Here is a 15116-nt window from a genome sequence, read left to right as displayed (position 1 = left end):
CCCTGTCCTGGCTGTGCATGTGTCTGTGTGTGCATGAGTGTGTCGGGGGGGTCCACTGATGCACACCTCACTTGAACCCTCTGGTTAGGCTATGGTCCTGCACTCTCTTTCTCTCTATCTATTTGGACGTTTCTGACTGAATAGTTGACAAATGAGACTAAAGCACTAGAAGATGTACTACGTTAAAAAGAAGGTAACAACGTTTTTTTGTTCTTCTGCTCATAGGCTAATTGTGTTAGTATGTGTTGCTATTTCCGTGCAGTGTGAGCCTGCCATTGGTGTCAGTTATTTGACACACTTGCAGTTCAAACAGCAGGAATAAATGCTGGTGATATTTTTTTAATCCACGCTATAGATAGTTTGTGTTTTCATATCACGACGTGTAGGTCGGTTTGTCTTGTTCAATGTGAATCCACTGATGTTAAATTGGTTGGATAATAGTTTGTTGTTCAATAGAAGTTTTTGTCTGATGTTGATGAGAACATGGGAAGGAGGACTCACAGTACTGTCGTTGGCTGCACACACACACACACACACACACGCACGTCTCTGCACTCGTCAATCTCATCTCATCTTTTTTATGTACACACAAAAAGGGCCCAGTGTATATCACGGACGCCTAGTCAATTACACATGCGGCAGTCTAACACACATGCAGGGTCACACTACCTGAGACTCGCTGTAATCCGACCTCCTTCTCAGCCTCCAAGCCCCTGTCTGTCCCACACCTCTACCTGTAGCCTCCCCCTTTCCTCCCTCCCTGCCTCTTCGCCTCCCTCATTCTCTTCCCTCTTCTTTTCTCCCCAGTCCCAATACAACTTGCTGAGCAGCAGCATGGAGAGCCTGGGGAGCCGTGCGACATCCGCCAGCCCCTACAGCTCGGAGAACGCCTCCTCGTCGGCCGTGCCCACCCCCTCACCCTACTCCCAGCCCAACTCAACCTTTGAGGGCCTGTCACCTGCCCCGGCCATCCCCTCCAACACCGACTATCCTGGACTGCACACATTCCAGGTGTCCTTCCAGCAGTCTAGCACTGCCAAGTCTGCCACATGGACCGTGAGTACCCCCACTTTCTTGGCTTTGGCATGCAATATGTGTGTGTCTGTGTGTCTTTCTTGGTCTCTGTCTTACTGAGTGACTATTGTGCACCCACATAAACATGTCCACAAAGGCATTATTTCACACACACTCAGTCAAGCCAGCACATGTGCAGGCTTGTCGCCTGCAAGAGAAAGTTGTTCATCTTTCAGTGATTCATCTTGTCCTCTACTCACCTCTCGTAGTAAAATTGAATGTGATGAATACAACGGGGAACGTTTGGTATGAGGTTGAAAACGAGTTTAGGAATTGTTGTGTCACCTATTGCCATAATATATGAGATTAAAGCAGTTATAACAACTTTTTGAGAAAGCCTGTTGTAGGATGTCAGAATGTTTGTCTTCAAAATGATAATGTGGTTGAATGAGTTATTGAACGTCAACATCCGGTATTTGATTTTAACGTTTGGGACATACTTTGTACTGAGTGGGCTTCCATGTTGAAAGTGTTGCAACAGAGATAATATAATGCATTTACATGTAATGCTAATAGAAATGAAAGAAAATTATTATTTTTACTGATTTACTGTTTGTCACCTATACAAGGGAGCAGTTTGTATAGTAGAAGTAGTAGTTGTACACTACTGGGAGGATATATTACACCATTTTATTGGATACAAAAATATACCAAAACAGCTAAACTCAGGGCAAGACGTGGCCAAACCACACAACTAGCTTGTGATGGGAAGGTGGTGAGAAACAAGTGAAATGGGAGCTGTGTAATTTGTCATGAACTGATGAGAACTCTCCCGCTTGAAAGGTGTCACCTCCGACTGTCACGCAGTTGACCTCCCTGAAACAAGAGAACCAAGAGACAAGCTGCACATCCTTCACTGTGTGTGTGTGTGTGTGTGTGTGAGATTGACTGAGGGCTGTGTTTGCTGGAAGTAACCATGCATGGTGGGCTCCTTTACTCAGCCCTCAGTGATGTAAGAAGATCCCCGTCTGGACATTAGAGTGGTGGTCTTTGACCTGCTACTTTTCTTTCTCTGTCTCTTTCTTCCTCTGGTCTTAACACACACTCATGACTGTCACCTCTGGCGCCTAAAGTTTCGTCCTGTCTTTTCCTAAAGTATGTCTACCATCTCCTTTCCCTCACTTCCAGTCTCTGACTCAGGTCTTTCTCATCAACAGAAACCAAACTAAAAGCGTTTAATTTAGCTGCGAAATCACTGCAATTGAATGAAATCCTGAAATACACCTGTTTCAACCTATTTGGTTAAACAGGACCCGTACAACTCTGTCCTTCAAATTAGTTTGGAATATTCCTAATAACTTGATTGAAGGATAGCTGCCAATATATCTTCTGTTTCTATAATCTGCAGTCCCATCCATCCCTTTGCAACAAAATAAAATCCTCTCATTAACTTTGATTTGCATGGATAATAGTTCAATTATCCCAATTGACGTGCCTGAACAATTCAAGTCGTAGCAGTTTTTTGTTACAAGGAGAAGAGAGACAAAGGAGTGTTTTACTGGCACACGACTTAAGATACGGATGATGACGCAGCAGAAAAAGGATTTTGAGGAAACCTGTAATTATTCAGATTGCTCTGCTACGATTAAAGGAGGGATTAGAATGAGAGAAAGAGTGATTGCTCATAGCGTTTATGGAGTTTACTGTAATCCTTTGTTTTTTATCTTGCATTTCTTTGGTAAAGTATCATAAGATTTATTTAAGTGTTATTATACAGTAGCTATGGAACTATTTTTCATATGTAAAATAAAGCAGTTTGATTACAATATGATACTATTGATCGCCTTACAGATAGATAGATGTATGTATCTGCAGCCGTAGATGCAGTAGTTTCCTTTAAAAAGTTCCAAATAAAAATGTAAGCAAACCAAGAATAGGCCAGGTTTGAGACTCACATCATGTCGGCGAGTCGAGAGAAGAGATTACGGTCAAGCCTCTCGGAATGAATACGCTTCTACTAAAGGGAGGGGATTTCCCAAAAAATATACCAGGGCTGCAGAACGTTATGTGTGTGTCTAACGTGTGTTAGTGTGTGTGTGTGTGTGGTTGTGTGTGTGTGTATATTTATGCAAAACTCAATGCAAGGCACAGGTCTGAACATGATTGAAACAAAAGAATGGCTATGTAGCCCAGACTGAATCACCTTGTTTGAATGAAGGAGTTAACAGTCTTTGGGTCTCTTGCTGATTTCTTGTGGCCTCAGGCAATGGGGAATGCCGACTGCCATAGGGGCGTATTGACTATAATCAGTTACCTAGCCGCCCCTCGTCCCCACCCCTCAGCCTCCCACTAAGAACAAGTGGCATGCAGTGATTTGGGTGATTACAAGAAATGCAGCTACTTATTGCATCAAGCATTTCTTATTAAATCCTGTCTTCTCAAATTGACAACTGAATGATTGGCGGTCAACATTCAAAAAGGTGAAAGAAGAGAAGAGCAACACCAGAAGACACAATCCATTTGTTTTAATCATCTCTCATAATGTTTTGAACATCCAGTAACTCCATTCAAGTCCTGGTTAAGCTAGTTTGGTAATCCTCCAGTCCCCTTCCTGTCTCGTGAAGACACTGCATTAGTGATAATAGCTCTGAAACTCTGCCGCGCTCTTGAAGAGGATTTATTGGCTTGGATGCAGGCAAGCATCATTGTGGCTGGAAATTAGATCTCACACCTCAGCCTTGTCAAATAATAAGACCTCTCTCCGTACACTCAGACTTCAGTTTCTGAGTGTGTGTGTGTGTGTGTGTGTGTGTGTGTGTGTGTGTGTGTGTGTGCGCGTGTGCCTGTGTGCGTCTGTGTGTCTGTGCGCGTACAGTATCTGTCAGAAGTGGGAAGAGGTGTGACACGGTGGCTGCGAGCTCGAGCATGCAGTGCAAGGCGGCTCGTCAGAAGCTGCTCTTCCCAGCTATTAGCCTCGCTCCGTTAGGACGCAGGCCCCAACACGCCCGGCAAAATGCATCCTTCCCTTTCTTTCCCAACGCATCATCTGCGGCCACATCACCATTGGCCTTCCAGCTGAGCGTCGGATCTGGGGAGAGAAACACAATAAGGACGATTACGTTATTCACAGTTACACAAGTCTGTGTCATTCAGATCAATTTATACTGCAAATGCAAGTGATTCCTTTTAGTCACCCAGCAGGATAAGTGCTGAAAGAAAGCGGCTTTCCTGATTAACATCTTAACTAAATGAATTCCTGTTCAAAAGTGTACATTGTCCAGTATCACCATTGGTCAATGGGTATGTTCTGGACTGTGGGATGCCATCAATAATGTTCATTATTATCTCCAGTTTTCTATGATTTGAATCTAATATGATTACAGACTGTAGAGAGATCCAGCTTAGGCTGGGCGGATATGTACAGCATGCATCATGTACGTCAACTGTGTGTATGTCTTTCAACGTATTCAATATTGGGACAGTTAAGTGAAGACAGTTAAGTGAATTTGTGGTGGGCAAGTTGTTGCTTGCGTATATGGATGACTGTCTGGCAATTATCACCCTGTCTCCAGGAGCCTGCCAGGACCTGCCTCCACTGGTCCACCACTGCGTAGAAGCATGGGTGGTGGGTGGGATTGCAAATATAATGGACGATTAAATAGTTAGTTAGAGAATTATACAGTGTAAAGTCCTGATCACATCATACACATTTGGGATGGATTTCTGGATGTTTCCAGCACATTTGATCAAATGTATAGGTGAGCAACATTTATGTAGTAATACAAACATTTCCAAATGTCCCGCATGTAAATTATATTAAATTGAACAGATCACCATCTTCACTATACTCTGGAGATGAAGGTTGGCAGTCCATGAAGCTTAGAGGCAGAAGGCACAGCGGTTCTTCGCTAAGGCAATTCATCACGGTTTATGGTGGAGATGCAGGGAATTTTTTAAGGAGGTCTTAACATTTTTTAACATTTACAGCTTCAAGTCATCCATTCTTTTCCTCTTCTTTTTCTTAATTGCCTCTTCTAACTCACATTGGCCATTTTTTCCAGGTCATTGACAAAGCAAATAATCTCTTTAACCTTTAATTGTCATCTTCTTTTCCCTTCCTTTCCTTTCCATCCCTTCATCCTTCTCTATGTCCTGTTACAGAGCCCGTGTGTATTAATCATTCAGTTGTTTTCTGTACCAGAACATACATCAGATACTTTGCTTTTATTTATGCTGCACGACACTTCAACAGATGACACATGCTGAACTCACAGATTTGTGTGAATGCCTATGCCAAGTCGCTTGCATGTGCACACTAGTCTGTATGGAGGACGAGTTGAGACGTCTCCCATGGCCTCTGTACCCCATTTGTACATGTCCTTCAATTTGAACAATTAACTATACATTCTGTAATAGATGTGCAGATCATGTAATTGGTCAGGTTGAGAAGGGCTCTATGTGTTCTCATTCATATATGTATATTTTAGCTACCTGCTCTGTAAACTTGGTCAACGTGGGTTGTTTTTAATAAATGCATTTAATTAATTGATTGAAATACCACTCGGCAAAATGCCGTTCAAATTGAATATACAACTCGATCTATATGTACTGTATTTCTGCCAAATGGTGTGCTGTTACATTTCCGTACAAAGTCCATACAGGACAACTGTCTTCTCAGTTTTTTCCTTGAAGGTCTCAGTTCGATTTCCACAAGAAAGATTTTTTTTGTGATGAAAAAAAGTAAATGACCACATGAATGTATTTAGCCCTCAGGATCGTACACGTCCTTCAATTTGAATAATTAACTATATTCTTTTATTTACATTCTCTAATAATTTAGCTCTCCTTGTTGGTTTCACAAATTCTCCGACATCTGACATTTGTGAGTCAAAAAAGTGAGCTAAAAAGCATTGCATTGGTGATATAGGGCACTATAGATATACTATAATAGTATGCTGTGTTCTGCCTGCATTCTTTCTACACAAGTGCATCAAACCACAATGATTGGATATCAATGACTCATTTCTGAGACACTGAAACATGAAACCACATTTTTCGCTTTTCAAACACTAAATTAGTTCATATTCTTTCTGTTGCGATCATGCTTGGAAAGCAAACCACTGGTCATCAGTTTTGGAGATGTGAATTTCAAATCAAAGAAGTTTGCCTGGATGGTTACATCTCAGAGAAATTATTTATTCATAGAATGGACGGGCTGTTGAGACTTGTCAGGGAAAGCTAGGTGGGAAAAGGTAATGCTGCGCACAGGTATTTCCATTTCCCTCAAGGGAGGGCTCGTGGCTAGGTGTGTGTGTGTGTGTGTGTGTGTGTGTGTGTGTGTGTGTGTGTGTGTGCGTGTGTGTGGGTGTGTGTGGGTGTGTGTGTGTGTGTGTGTGTGTGTGTGTGGGTGTGTGTGTGGGTGTGTGTGTGTGTGTGCGTGTGTGTGTGTGTGTGGGGGTGTGTGTGTCTGTGTGTGTGTGTCTGTGTGTGTGTGTGTGTGGGTGTGTGTGTGTGTGTGGGTGTGTGTGTGTGTGTGTGTGTGTGTGTGTGGGTGTGTGTGTCTGTGTGTGTGTGGGTGTGTGTGTGGGTGTGTGTGTGTATGTGTGTGTGTGTGTGTGTGGGTGTGTGGGGGTGTGTATGCGTGTGTGTGTGTGTGGGTGGGTGGTTTTGAGGGGCTTAGTAACGGTGTCACAACAAGGAATCCAAGCAGTTGTTGTTGGAATGACTCTTTCCCAGCCGTCATCGGGCTAGAGGCTGTCTGCTGTCTGGGAGTCAAACCAGAGCTCGGATCAACAGTGGGAAAGTTATTACATTTAAATTTGAAGAATTTTCATCTTAAGTGGACATTATAAGTAGCAGTAAAGGGCATAAGGGAGTCCAAACAAAAAAGTTACTTGTAATTCATATGGAACAATGATCTAGCATGACGAGGGAGATGGCCTTTGAGCAAGATCAAGAAAAAAAACGTTTTTAAGGACAATGATAAAAAAGATAAACAAAGGGGAAAGCGTGATATGACTTTGGGGTTAGCAGACATTTATTACCAGACATTTAATACAGGCATTGAATTTTATTTTACCCAGAAAGTCCCAGAAATTAACTTTTTTTGTAGAAAGGTAAAGATGGTGGAAGGTGGATACAAATGCTTCCTAGTTAACGTGATGTGCATTTTCTGAAAATCATTGATTATGGATGGATGATACTTGGCTAACATATCTGTTTAATGGGGTTCAGGGTTTAACTCCAATTCATCTATAAAACTCACATTTGTCTTCATCAAATGCATGATAATGATACAATTTACCAGATAACAATTGAACATTATGTTTGAAATGGGATTCTGGTTCCCCAGAGGTTTAAGATGCAGATCATGCAGGTCAGGTTGAGAAGGGCTCTAAGTGTTTTTAGTTTTCTCTATTTTTCTTATTCATATATTTTGTGTGATTTTAGCTACCTGCTCTGGTCTAAACTTGGTCAACGTGGGTTGTTTTTAATGAATGCATTTAATTAATTGATTGAAATACCACTCGGCAAAATGCCATTCAAATTGAATATATGACTTGATCTATGTGTACTGTATTTCTGCCAAATGGTGTGCTGTTACATTTGTATTCAGGCCCACTGTAGCAAGTCCATACAGGACAACTGTCTTCTCAGTTTTTTCCTTGAAGGTCTCAGTTTGATTTGAAGATTGTTAAGATTTTGTGATTGTGTTGGGGCATGTTAAGGCTTCTCCATCTCTTGTCCCTGTGTCTTTGGACATCTGTACTGGTATGTACACACATACATGTGTGTATGCATGCGTGTGTAAATGCTTGTAAATTCAGAATTAACTGAATTGTTGGCTTTAGCGCAGATCATCATATTCTCATTGAACTTTGCTGTAACTGACTGAGTCGAGTAGTAAATGTCAAACATTCTAATAACACAGTAATTAACTTAAATACCCAGACGAAATTGTACTGCTGACTGTTTAACAGTCGTCGTATATTTTCCCTCTCCTCTTCCTTTCATGCTCTCTCTTTCCTCAAAAGCAAAACTTGTTCTCAAGTCATAATTGTATGTGATAATTTCAGTGCTCTGTGGTCACAACCCACTGTGTTTTTGTCCTATTATCAACCAATTTAATTACCAATTATTTATTTACCCACATTTTAGATGAGGTACTGGCTTAAATCACATGCAATTCCGACTCCAGAGACATTGTTTTTGTCAAAAAGTCAGTGCGTACCCTTTGAGATGAACCCTTTTCTCCTTTTTTCCCTCCTTGTTTCTTTATTTCTAATCTGTGAGAGCATTATTTACATGAAACCGAGGAGACAAAACACTCTTTTGTCTTTAACACTCTCAAAACTGTCTTTGAGTTGAATTTGCAGTAAGTTGTTTGGAAAATATAAATGAAAAGGTATTAATCGATATTTGCTTATTTATTAAAGTAAGTCGATGTCTTAAAGTGTGAATTGAAACTCAACATTAAAAGAGAAAGTAAAATGTTCCTGCAGTTGCGGATGTATGTATATGTATTTATACCTGAAACCGTATAAATTGTTGTATCGTTGTATGCCATGTAACAACCCAGACTACTGACTCGAGCCTCTCCCGTCCTGTGTGTGTTCTTTCCCCACACAGTACTCTCCCTTGCTGAAGAAGCTCTACTGTCAGATTGCCAAGACCTGTCCAATCCAAATCAAGCTGTCCTCCTCTCCTCCTCATGGCAGCATCATCAGAGCCATGCCTGTCTACAAGAAGGCGGAGCACGTCACAGAAGTGGTCAAACGCTGCCCCAACCACGAACTAGGACGAGACTTCAACGATGGTATGATAAAGAAGCCTGGTGCTTTGACCCTAACTGACTGTACCTGGACATTGTATGTCAGCAATAGTATCCCCAAAATATGTTGTTGTTGGGAGAAAAAAAGAAGAAGTGAATGACAGTAATAAGTAATAATAACCAATGCTTTGACTTAGATCCACCAGTGTCCTTACATGTTCTTTCATCATTCTCTTCACAGGTCAAGCAGCCCCGGCCAGTCACCTGATCCGAGTAGAGGGGAATAACCTCTCTCAATACGTGGATGATCCTGTCACTGGTCGGCAGAGTGTCTGCTTGCCGTATGAGGCTCCACAGGTTGGTGGTTCATCAGCTACTGTGGCTCATAGAGACGCACAATGCATTGCAATCTTAAGGACAGGACTCGTGACCTCAAACACCAGAAATGATGATTGAATGTACATAGTATTTGAGACATTTACTATTTTCCTGAATTATACCCAAGAGGTGAATCCTAGTTCATTTTTTCATCCATCTCAATATCTGAAAGACATCCCTATGTTGTACATTCAGCCCAACTATGGATCGGTCAGGCTCAAAGAAACAGTCAATTCCTCTGAGGTACTTCATGGGAAGCACATCTATAAATAAAGATGCCGTGCATGTCCATACAAGTGCAAGAGTGAGAAATCATCATGACTGCGATTGCCTGGGGAGCTGTATGCATAGTACGATTGTCTCGCCTCACATCAAAGTGCACTGCAATGCTGCCCTCTAGTGCTGAACTAGCATCTTTACTGTAACGTCTATCCATAAAACGGGAGGTTTGCTTGTGAACAGATATGCACACTGAAAGAAACTGTTTGAACAAAGTGTCCTTACACCAAGAAAACTTGGGGATTCTCTGTGTCGTTTCAGGTGGGGACTGAGTTTACCACCATCCTGTATAACTTCATGTGCAACAGCAGCTGTGTGGGCGGCATGAATAGAAGACCCATCCTCATCATCATCACTTTGGAAAGCAGGGAGTAAGTCAACAATTCACAATGCATACATGCAGACAGCTCAAACAAGGTTTCTCTTTTTAATCAAACAAGCAATTCTCAGCTCTTTGTCATGCGCTTTATTTTGATTTTTTTCTGGCGCTGGGTATTTTGATTTTATGAATTTAGAAATGTTTTTGCAACAGTACTTCTTATTGATATCGAACAAAACCCACCATCGAATCAATGGGAAGCGCAGAATATCATATACATCAAATTGTACACACTTGTATTACTACATATAGTCAATATTCAGTACCATTTACCATGATCATGTATTTTAGCAGAATGGTGCGTATGGCTGCAGAGTACAGTGTGCGATTCAGTGCATTGATTCACCATGCTAATGATAAACGGAAAAGTAAAACCATACTTGGACTTGGGATGTTCGAGAACCTGCATTTTCTTAACAAATCTTATCCCCAATCATCGCTGCAGGGGTCAAGTTTTGGGCAGAAGGTCGTTCGAAGGTCGGATATGTGCGTGTCCTGGCCGAGACCGCAAAGCGGACGAGGACCACTTCAGGGAACAACAGGCCCTGCATGAGAGTGTGGCCAAAAATGGCAGCGCCAACAAGCGCAGTGAGTTGAATCAAATTGAATGACTACACGTTTGAATTGGAAAAGGGATGTTTTATATGTTGTAATATTTGTCTTTCTGTTGGTGTACATTCAACAATCAACCAAGATATCTTGGTCCTCGACATGAATAAGATATTAAAATGTGTCAGAAACCTGTTCGATCATAACTCAGATTCTGTCGTCTGCAGACTTCAAACAGAGTCCTCCAAATATTCCCAGTCCAAATATTAACATGAGGAAGAGGCGGCATGGAGAAGAAGAGATTTACTATATTCCCGTAAGAGCCTTTCACACACTTATCATTTCACATGACATAAGTTAGAGATGACTTAGACTTGATATATTAGACTTCAAATTTCCAATTTATATAGCAGTATGTGGAAATATTTACGCTACAATGACTAGTCAAGTCAATTTGCTTCTTTTTTATTTTCATAGAGCCCAATATCACAAATCCCTTGACAATGAGTCATTTTTGATGCACTGCCTTGTTGAATGTCTTGTGTGTAGGTTCGTGGTCGGGATAACTTTGAGCTGCTGATGAAGATTAAAGACAGTTTGGAGCTGGTGGAGCTGGTGCCACAGACACTTGTGGACTCCTACAGACAACAAACACAGCAGCAGCTTCTGCAGAGACCGTGAGTCCATCCAACACTAACACTATGCACAAGCTCACTGACAGCTGCTGGTAAACATGCACACATACTGTACATATAGGTGTGAACATATTTGATTGACCCAAACCGCGTGCACACAAACATAACTCGTTGACTCTAACCTTTGTCACGTTCTCCTGTCTTCTCTAGGAGCCATGTAGCATCCCCCTCCCCTTACTCTCCAATGTCCAACATGAACAAACAAAATGTCCACGGAGGCCTCAACAAACCACCCTCTGTCAACCAGCTGATGGGGCAGCAGCCCCAGCAACACCACACTGCCCCCAACTCCATAGCGCACATGGGTGAGTATCTATATATGTGATTTTAATCAAATCGGGTGTACTCATGAAGCCTATTTTTCAAACCAAGTCCATGCCCATGCAAACAGAGCCCATTTATGCCATCACAGTTCGGTTCTTTGTGCTATTCTGCCGCTCACTATTTCATTGACCAACCCTCCCTTTCTCACAGGTTCAAACATGCTCAACAGCCACCACATGCAGGGAAATGGTGAAATGAATGGTGGACACAGCAGTCAGACAATATTGTCTGCCTCCCACTGCAGCCCGCCCCCTCCGTATAACCCTGACCCCAGCCTTGTCAGGTACCTCACCCTCCAATGACAATCCTTCTTTATCCTCCTGTAAAGGGCCAGCAGACAATCAGATGCACTTATTGGGTTCAATTTGAATGTTGATGCCAAAAACAGCTCGTTTGTGCGACCATGTTTCGTACAAATTTGATCAAACAGGTTTTTTGGAAAAAGTTCCTAATTTGCAGCAATATGTGTCGAGATTGAACTGTGTTATGCAGTCAGTTTGATTTAATTATGGCTGCTTTATAGAGGCTTGCCATTTCATCACCAATCTGGCAACCATGGCTGGTGCCATAATGAAGGTCCACTGGGGAATTGGCTGCATGGAAATAATGTCTATACATAATTGGAGGCGAAATGGATAAAGGCATTACCTTGACAGGTTGTGTTATGGGAGACGGGTAATTGGGTAATGTTTTAAGTAAAAGTGAAAAGTGTGTATGTAAGTATGTTTGTTTCCAAACTTTGGCTACTTTGATATAAAAACTGTCCTGCCACCTGTAGTACAAGATATGTCTAAAAGTGTCTGTCTTGTGTTTTGTATGCTGGCGAAAAGTAATTTACAAAACAATTGGTGTTCTTGCCTAAGCTTGCTCCGATTATAAATCAGATGTGTTAATCAGCTCCCATTCAAAAACACATTAATCATGTCTATTTACTCTGCTCATACAGCCACGCTGCTCAAGAGTTGTAGACCTCCACTAAGGGTGCCAGAGGGTTTGTTATGTCACCCAAAGTGTGTCATACACTTAGATCTAAAGTCATTCACACTGTTACTGTGTATCCAGCCCACCTTTGCAATGCACTACAGCGAATTTTCTTCAAAAGAAACTTCCGATGTTTAAGTTCTGTTTAATTTGAACGTTTTTTTCATATATTTTTTCTAAGATAATTTGTCAGTGCAGTCATTTTAATACTTAGACTTTGCTTTTGCAATTTCAACTTTTTTGATATAGCAGACTTTGTCCACCTTTTTGGTTTCTAGATTGTTATGTTTATTGTACAGTTAAATTGTACAGTTAGCTTCTTTTTCATTGACACTGTATGTTGCCAAAACGTTAACATTTCATGTATTTATAATAAAGGTTCTTCATCAAAGCAAAAGTTGCCTTATGAATCATTAATATAAATGCATGTTTATGGGTTTACTTTCACTGCATCTATCAAGCTGTATGCTTTCAGTACACTTGAGGCTAGACCTGGGCCCTACTTATTATTTGAACTAAACTAATAATAACTTGAGTACGTAACGATGTAACATAACAGAATGAAGTGCTTTCATATTCAATTCTGTCAACAAATAAATGCTGACTCTAAGTTAGGATAGTCTTTATTCTACTCAAGCACAGCTGCACTTGTCATCAGTGTTACTGAAGCTTTGTAGCTGTGGTCTGATGGCAGTCTAAGCAGCCCTGCTTTTCTCCCCTTACAGTTTTCTAACCAGTCTGGGCTGTCAGAACTGCATTGAGTACTTCACCTCCCAAGGCCTCCAATCTATCTACCATCTCCAGACTCTCTCCATGGAGGTAACACTCTGTTCCTGCACTCGCAATCTTACAGTGAAAATAACTTGTGTCTAGAGCTTCAGAGAAAACAGAGAAAAACTGAAAGAATAAACAATAAAGAAAAGAACAAACAATAGAGAACATGAAACAGTTCCTCTTTAAGTAAACATATACCAGAGAGGGGCTTTTGAAAATCACTTGAGGATGGAAATAATTTGACCTGTCGTCTTACTAAAGGTGATGATGTAGAGCAATAATGGTTGTATCTACATGCAAACAAATGAGGAAGCACATGCACTCATTATTTTCCTTCTTTGATCATAGTTTTCTCCTTCTACATTCTTACATTCCTCCAATGTCTAACTTTGCGCTGTCACCAGGATTTAGGTGCACTGAAGATACCGGAGCAGTTCCGCCTTGCCATCTGGCGAGGTCTGCAGGACATGAAACAAGTTGCTCCCCTCCAAATGCCTGCTTCCACTCATCACCATGACTACCATGGCCAGCAACTTCTTCGCTCCAGCAGCAACATGACTGCATCTGCCATGGCGGCCATTGGGGCTGCCAGCGGGGAACTCCAACGGCAGCGCGTCATGGAGGCTGTGCACTTTCGTGTCCGCCACACCATCACCATCCCCAACAGGTCAGGTGTCGTTGGGACATCGGGGATGGCGGCAGCTAATGATGAATGGGCTGACTTTGGTTTTGACATGCCCGACTGCAAGCTGTCGCGCAGTAGGCACTCCATTAAGGAGGAGTTCATGGAAAGTGATGTTCATTGAGCCTGAAGAGAATCTCTGGATCCAATATGGTTGCCAGCATTTGCCTAGTTACAAAGTAAAGGCATCTAACTATAATTATGCTTTTTAGTCAGTGATCAAGTTCCATTTCGTTCGGCCGACATTTCAGTGTGTTTAATGCACTTTTCTGTGCGGTCTTGATTTTGTGCTTGAACAGTTGTTCCACCCAGAGATTTGAACATGAGATGACACAAAAAGACATCTCAAGTCTAAATAGCAAATGCCACTGTGGTAATAGCATTATCAGGACAATGCTAAACACATATGGTCTGGACTATACTTTTTGGGATTCTGACAAGTGACTGTTGATAAACGTTGTTTTTTCTTCTTCTGGAAAACGTAATGTTGATTAGTTGCACATAATTTTTTTTATTAGCATCTAGTACATTCATAGTGAACATAAAATGTAGCAATTTCACAATCGCACAAATGTCACAGTAGAAGAATCACAGACTCCCAATTTTCTAGTTTGAATTTTGTCTTTTAATACACACAATTAATTCTCAGCTGACTTATTTATTGTTATTTCTGTTTTCCTTCACTGTACAAATGTATATACTGTATCTTGTAAATGTGTTAGACTAGATGTGGTTGAAAAGGGGTATTTTGATTCACAATAGTGTATCTCCTGTTTGAAGCCAATGTAAAGAACTGAATGGTAAATCTTGTAAAAACTCATATTTTGAATGGCTATGATAGTGTAATGACCTTTAGTTAAGTATGCTCTTGTCATTTCATTGTTTAAGGGGCTTTTGGTATTAATAATGTCTATTCATGAAAAAGAATGGAAATCACAGTCAACACGTAATATCAAAAGTTGGACATTGCATCCGTTACGTTTCATGAAGTCATAGGAGATACTGTTATTCTTGTATAGAAACACATTGCAAAACACTTGAGACAAACTATCGAAAACAGTATTATATCTTTATAGCAGGGCTTTAATCGGAATGTCGAATAATAAATTAAGAATAGCATCCCTGTTTACCAAGACACTAGACAAGACTGTAGCATTTGTGTCCTTCTTTGTGTATTTTGAAAAACCTTGCAGGGCAAGGTCCTCATATATTGATTAGCTCGTTGTGAACCTAGTATGTACCTTCATGGCACTTGTTTGTGGATATTTAATAGCAACATTCCAGTTTTAT

At 41.2% G+C, this 15116-nt stretch overlaps 1 protein-coding gene across 2 annotated transcripts; it reads left to right on the top strand.

Moving 5' to 3' along the window:
- On the top strand, positions 1-14477 carry tp73 (tumor protein p73). Of its 2 annotated transcripts, XM_034538248.1 has the most exons (12): positions 1-193; positions 808-1056; positions 8644-8830; positions 9027-9142; positions 9704-9813; positions 10267-10409; positions 10598-10686; positions 10920-11047; positions 11216-11370; positions 11540-11672; positions 13096-13189; positions 13549-14477. In XM_034538248.1, exons 1-12 carry the CDS (start codon positions 173-175, stop codon positions 13948-13950), a joined length of 1827 nt encoding a protein of 608 aa, XP_034394139.1. In that variant the 5' UTR covers positions 1-172; the 3' UTR covers positions 13951-14477. The 2 variants fall into 2 exon arrangements, with proteins under 2 accessions (XP_034394139.1, XP_034394140.1); XM_034538249.1 differs by lacking the exons at positions 13096-13189; positions 13549-14477 and adding an exon at positions 11913-12723.
- The last annotated feature ends 639 nt before the right edge of the window (positions 14478-15116 follow it).

Source organism: Cyclopterus lumpus, chromosome 7, assembly GCF_009769545.1.
Source record: "Cyclopterus lumpus isolate fCycLum1 chromosome 7, fCycLum1.pri, whole genome shotgun sequence".
NCBI lineage: Eukaryota > Metazoa > Chordata > Actinopteri > Perciformes > Cyclopteridae > Cyclopterus > Cyclopterus lumpus.
The sequence above is the reverse complement of the archived record's forward strand: the minus strand, read 5'-3'. Positions and strand labels throughout refer to the sequence as shown.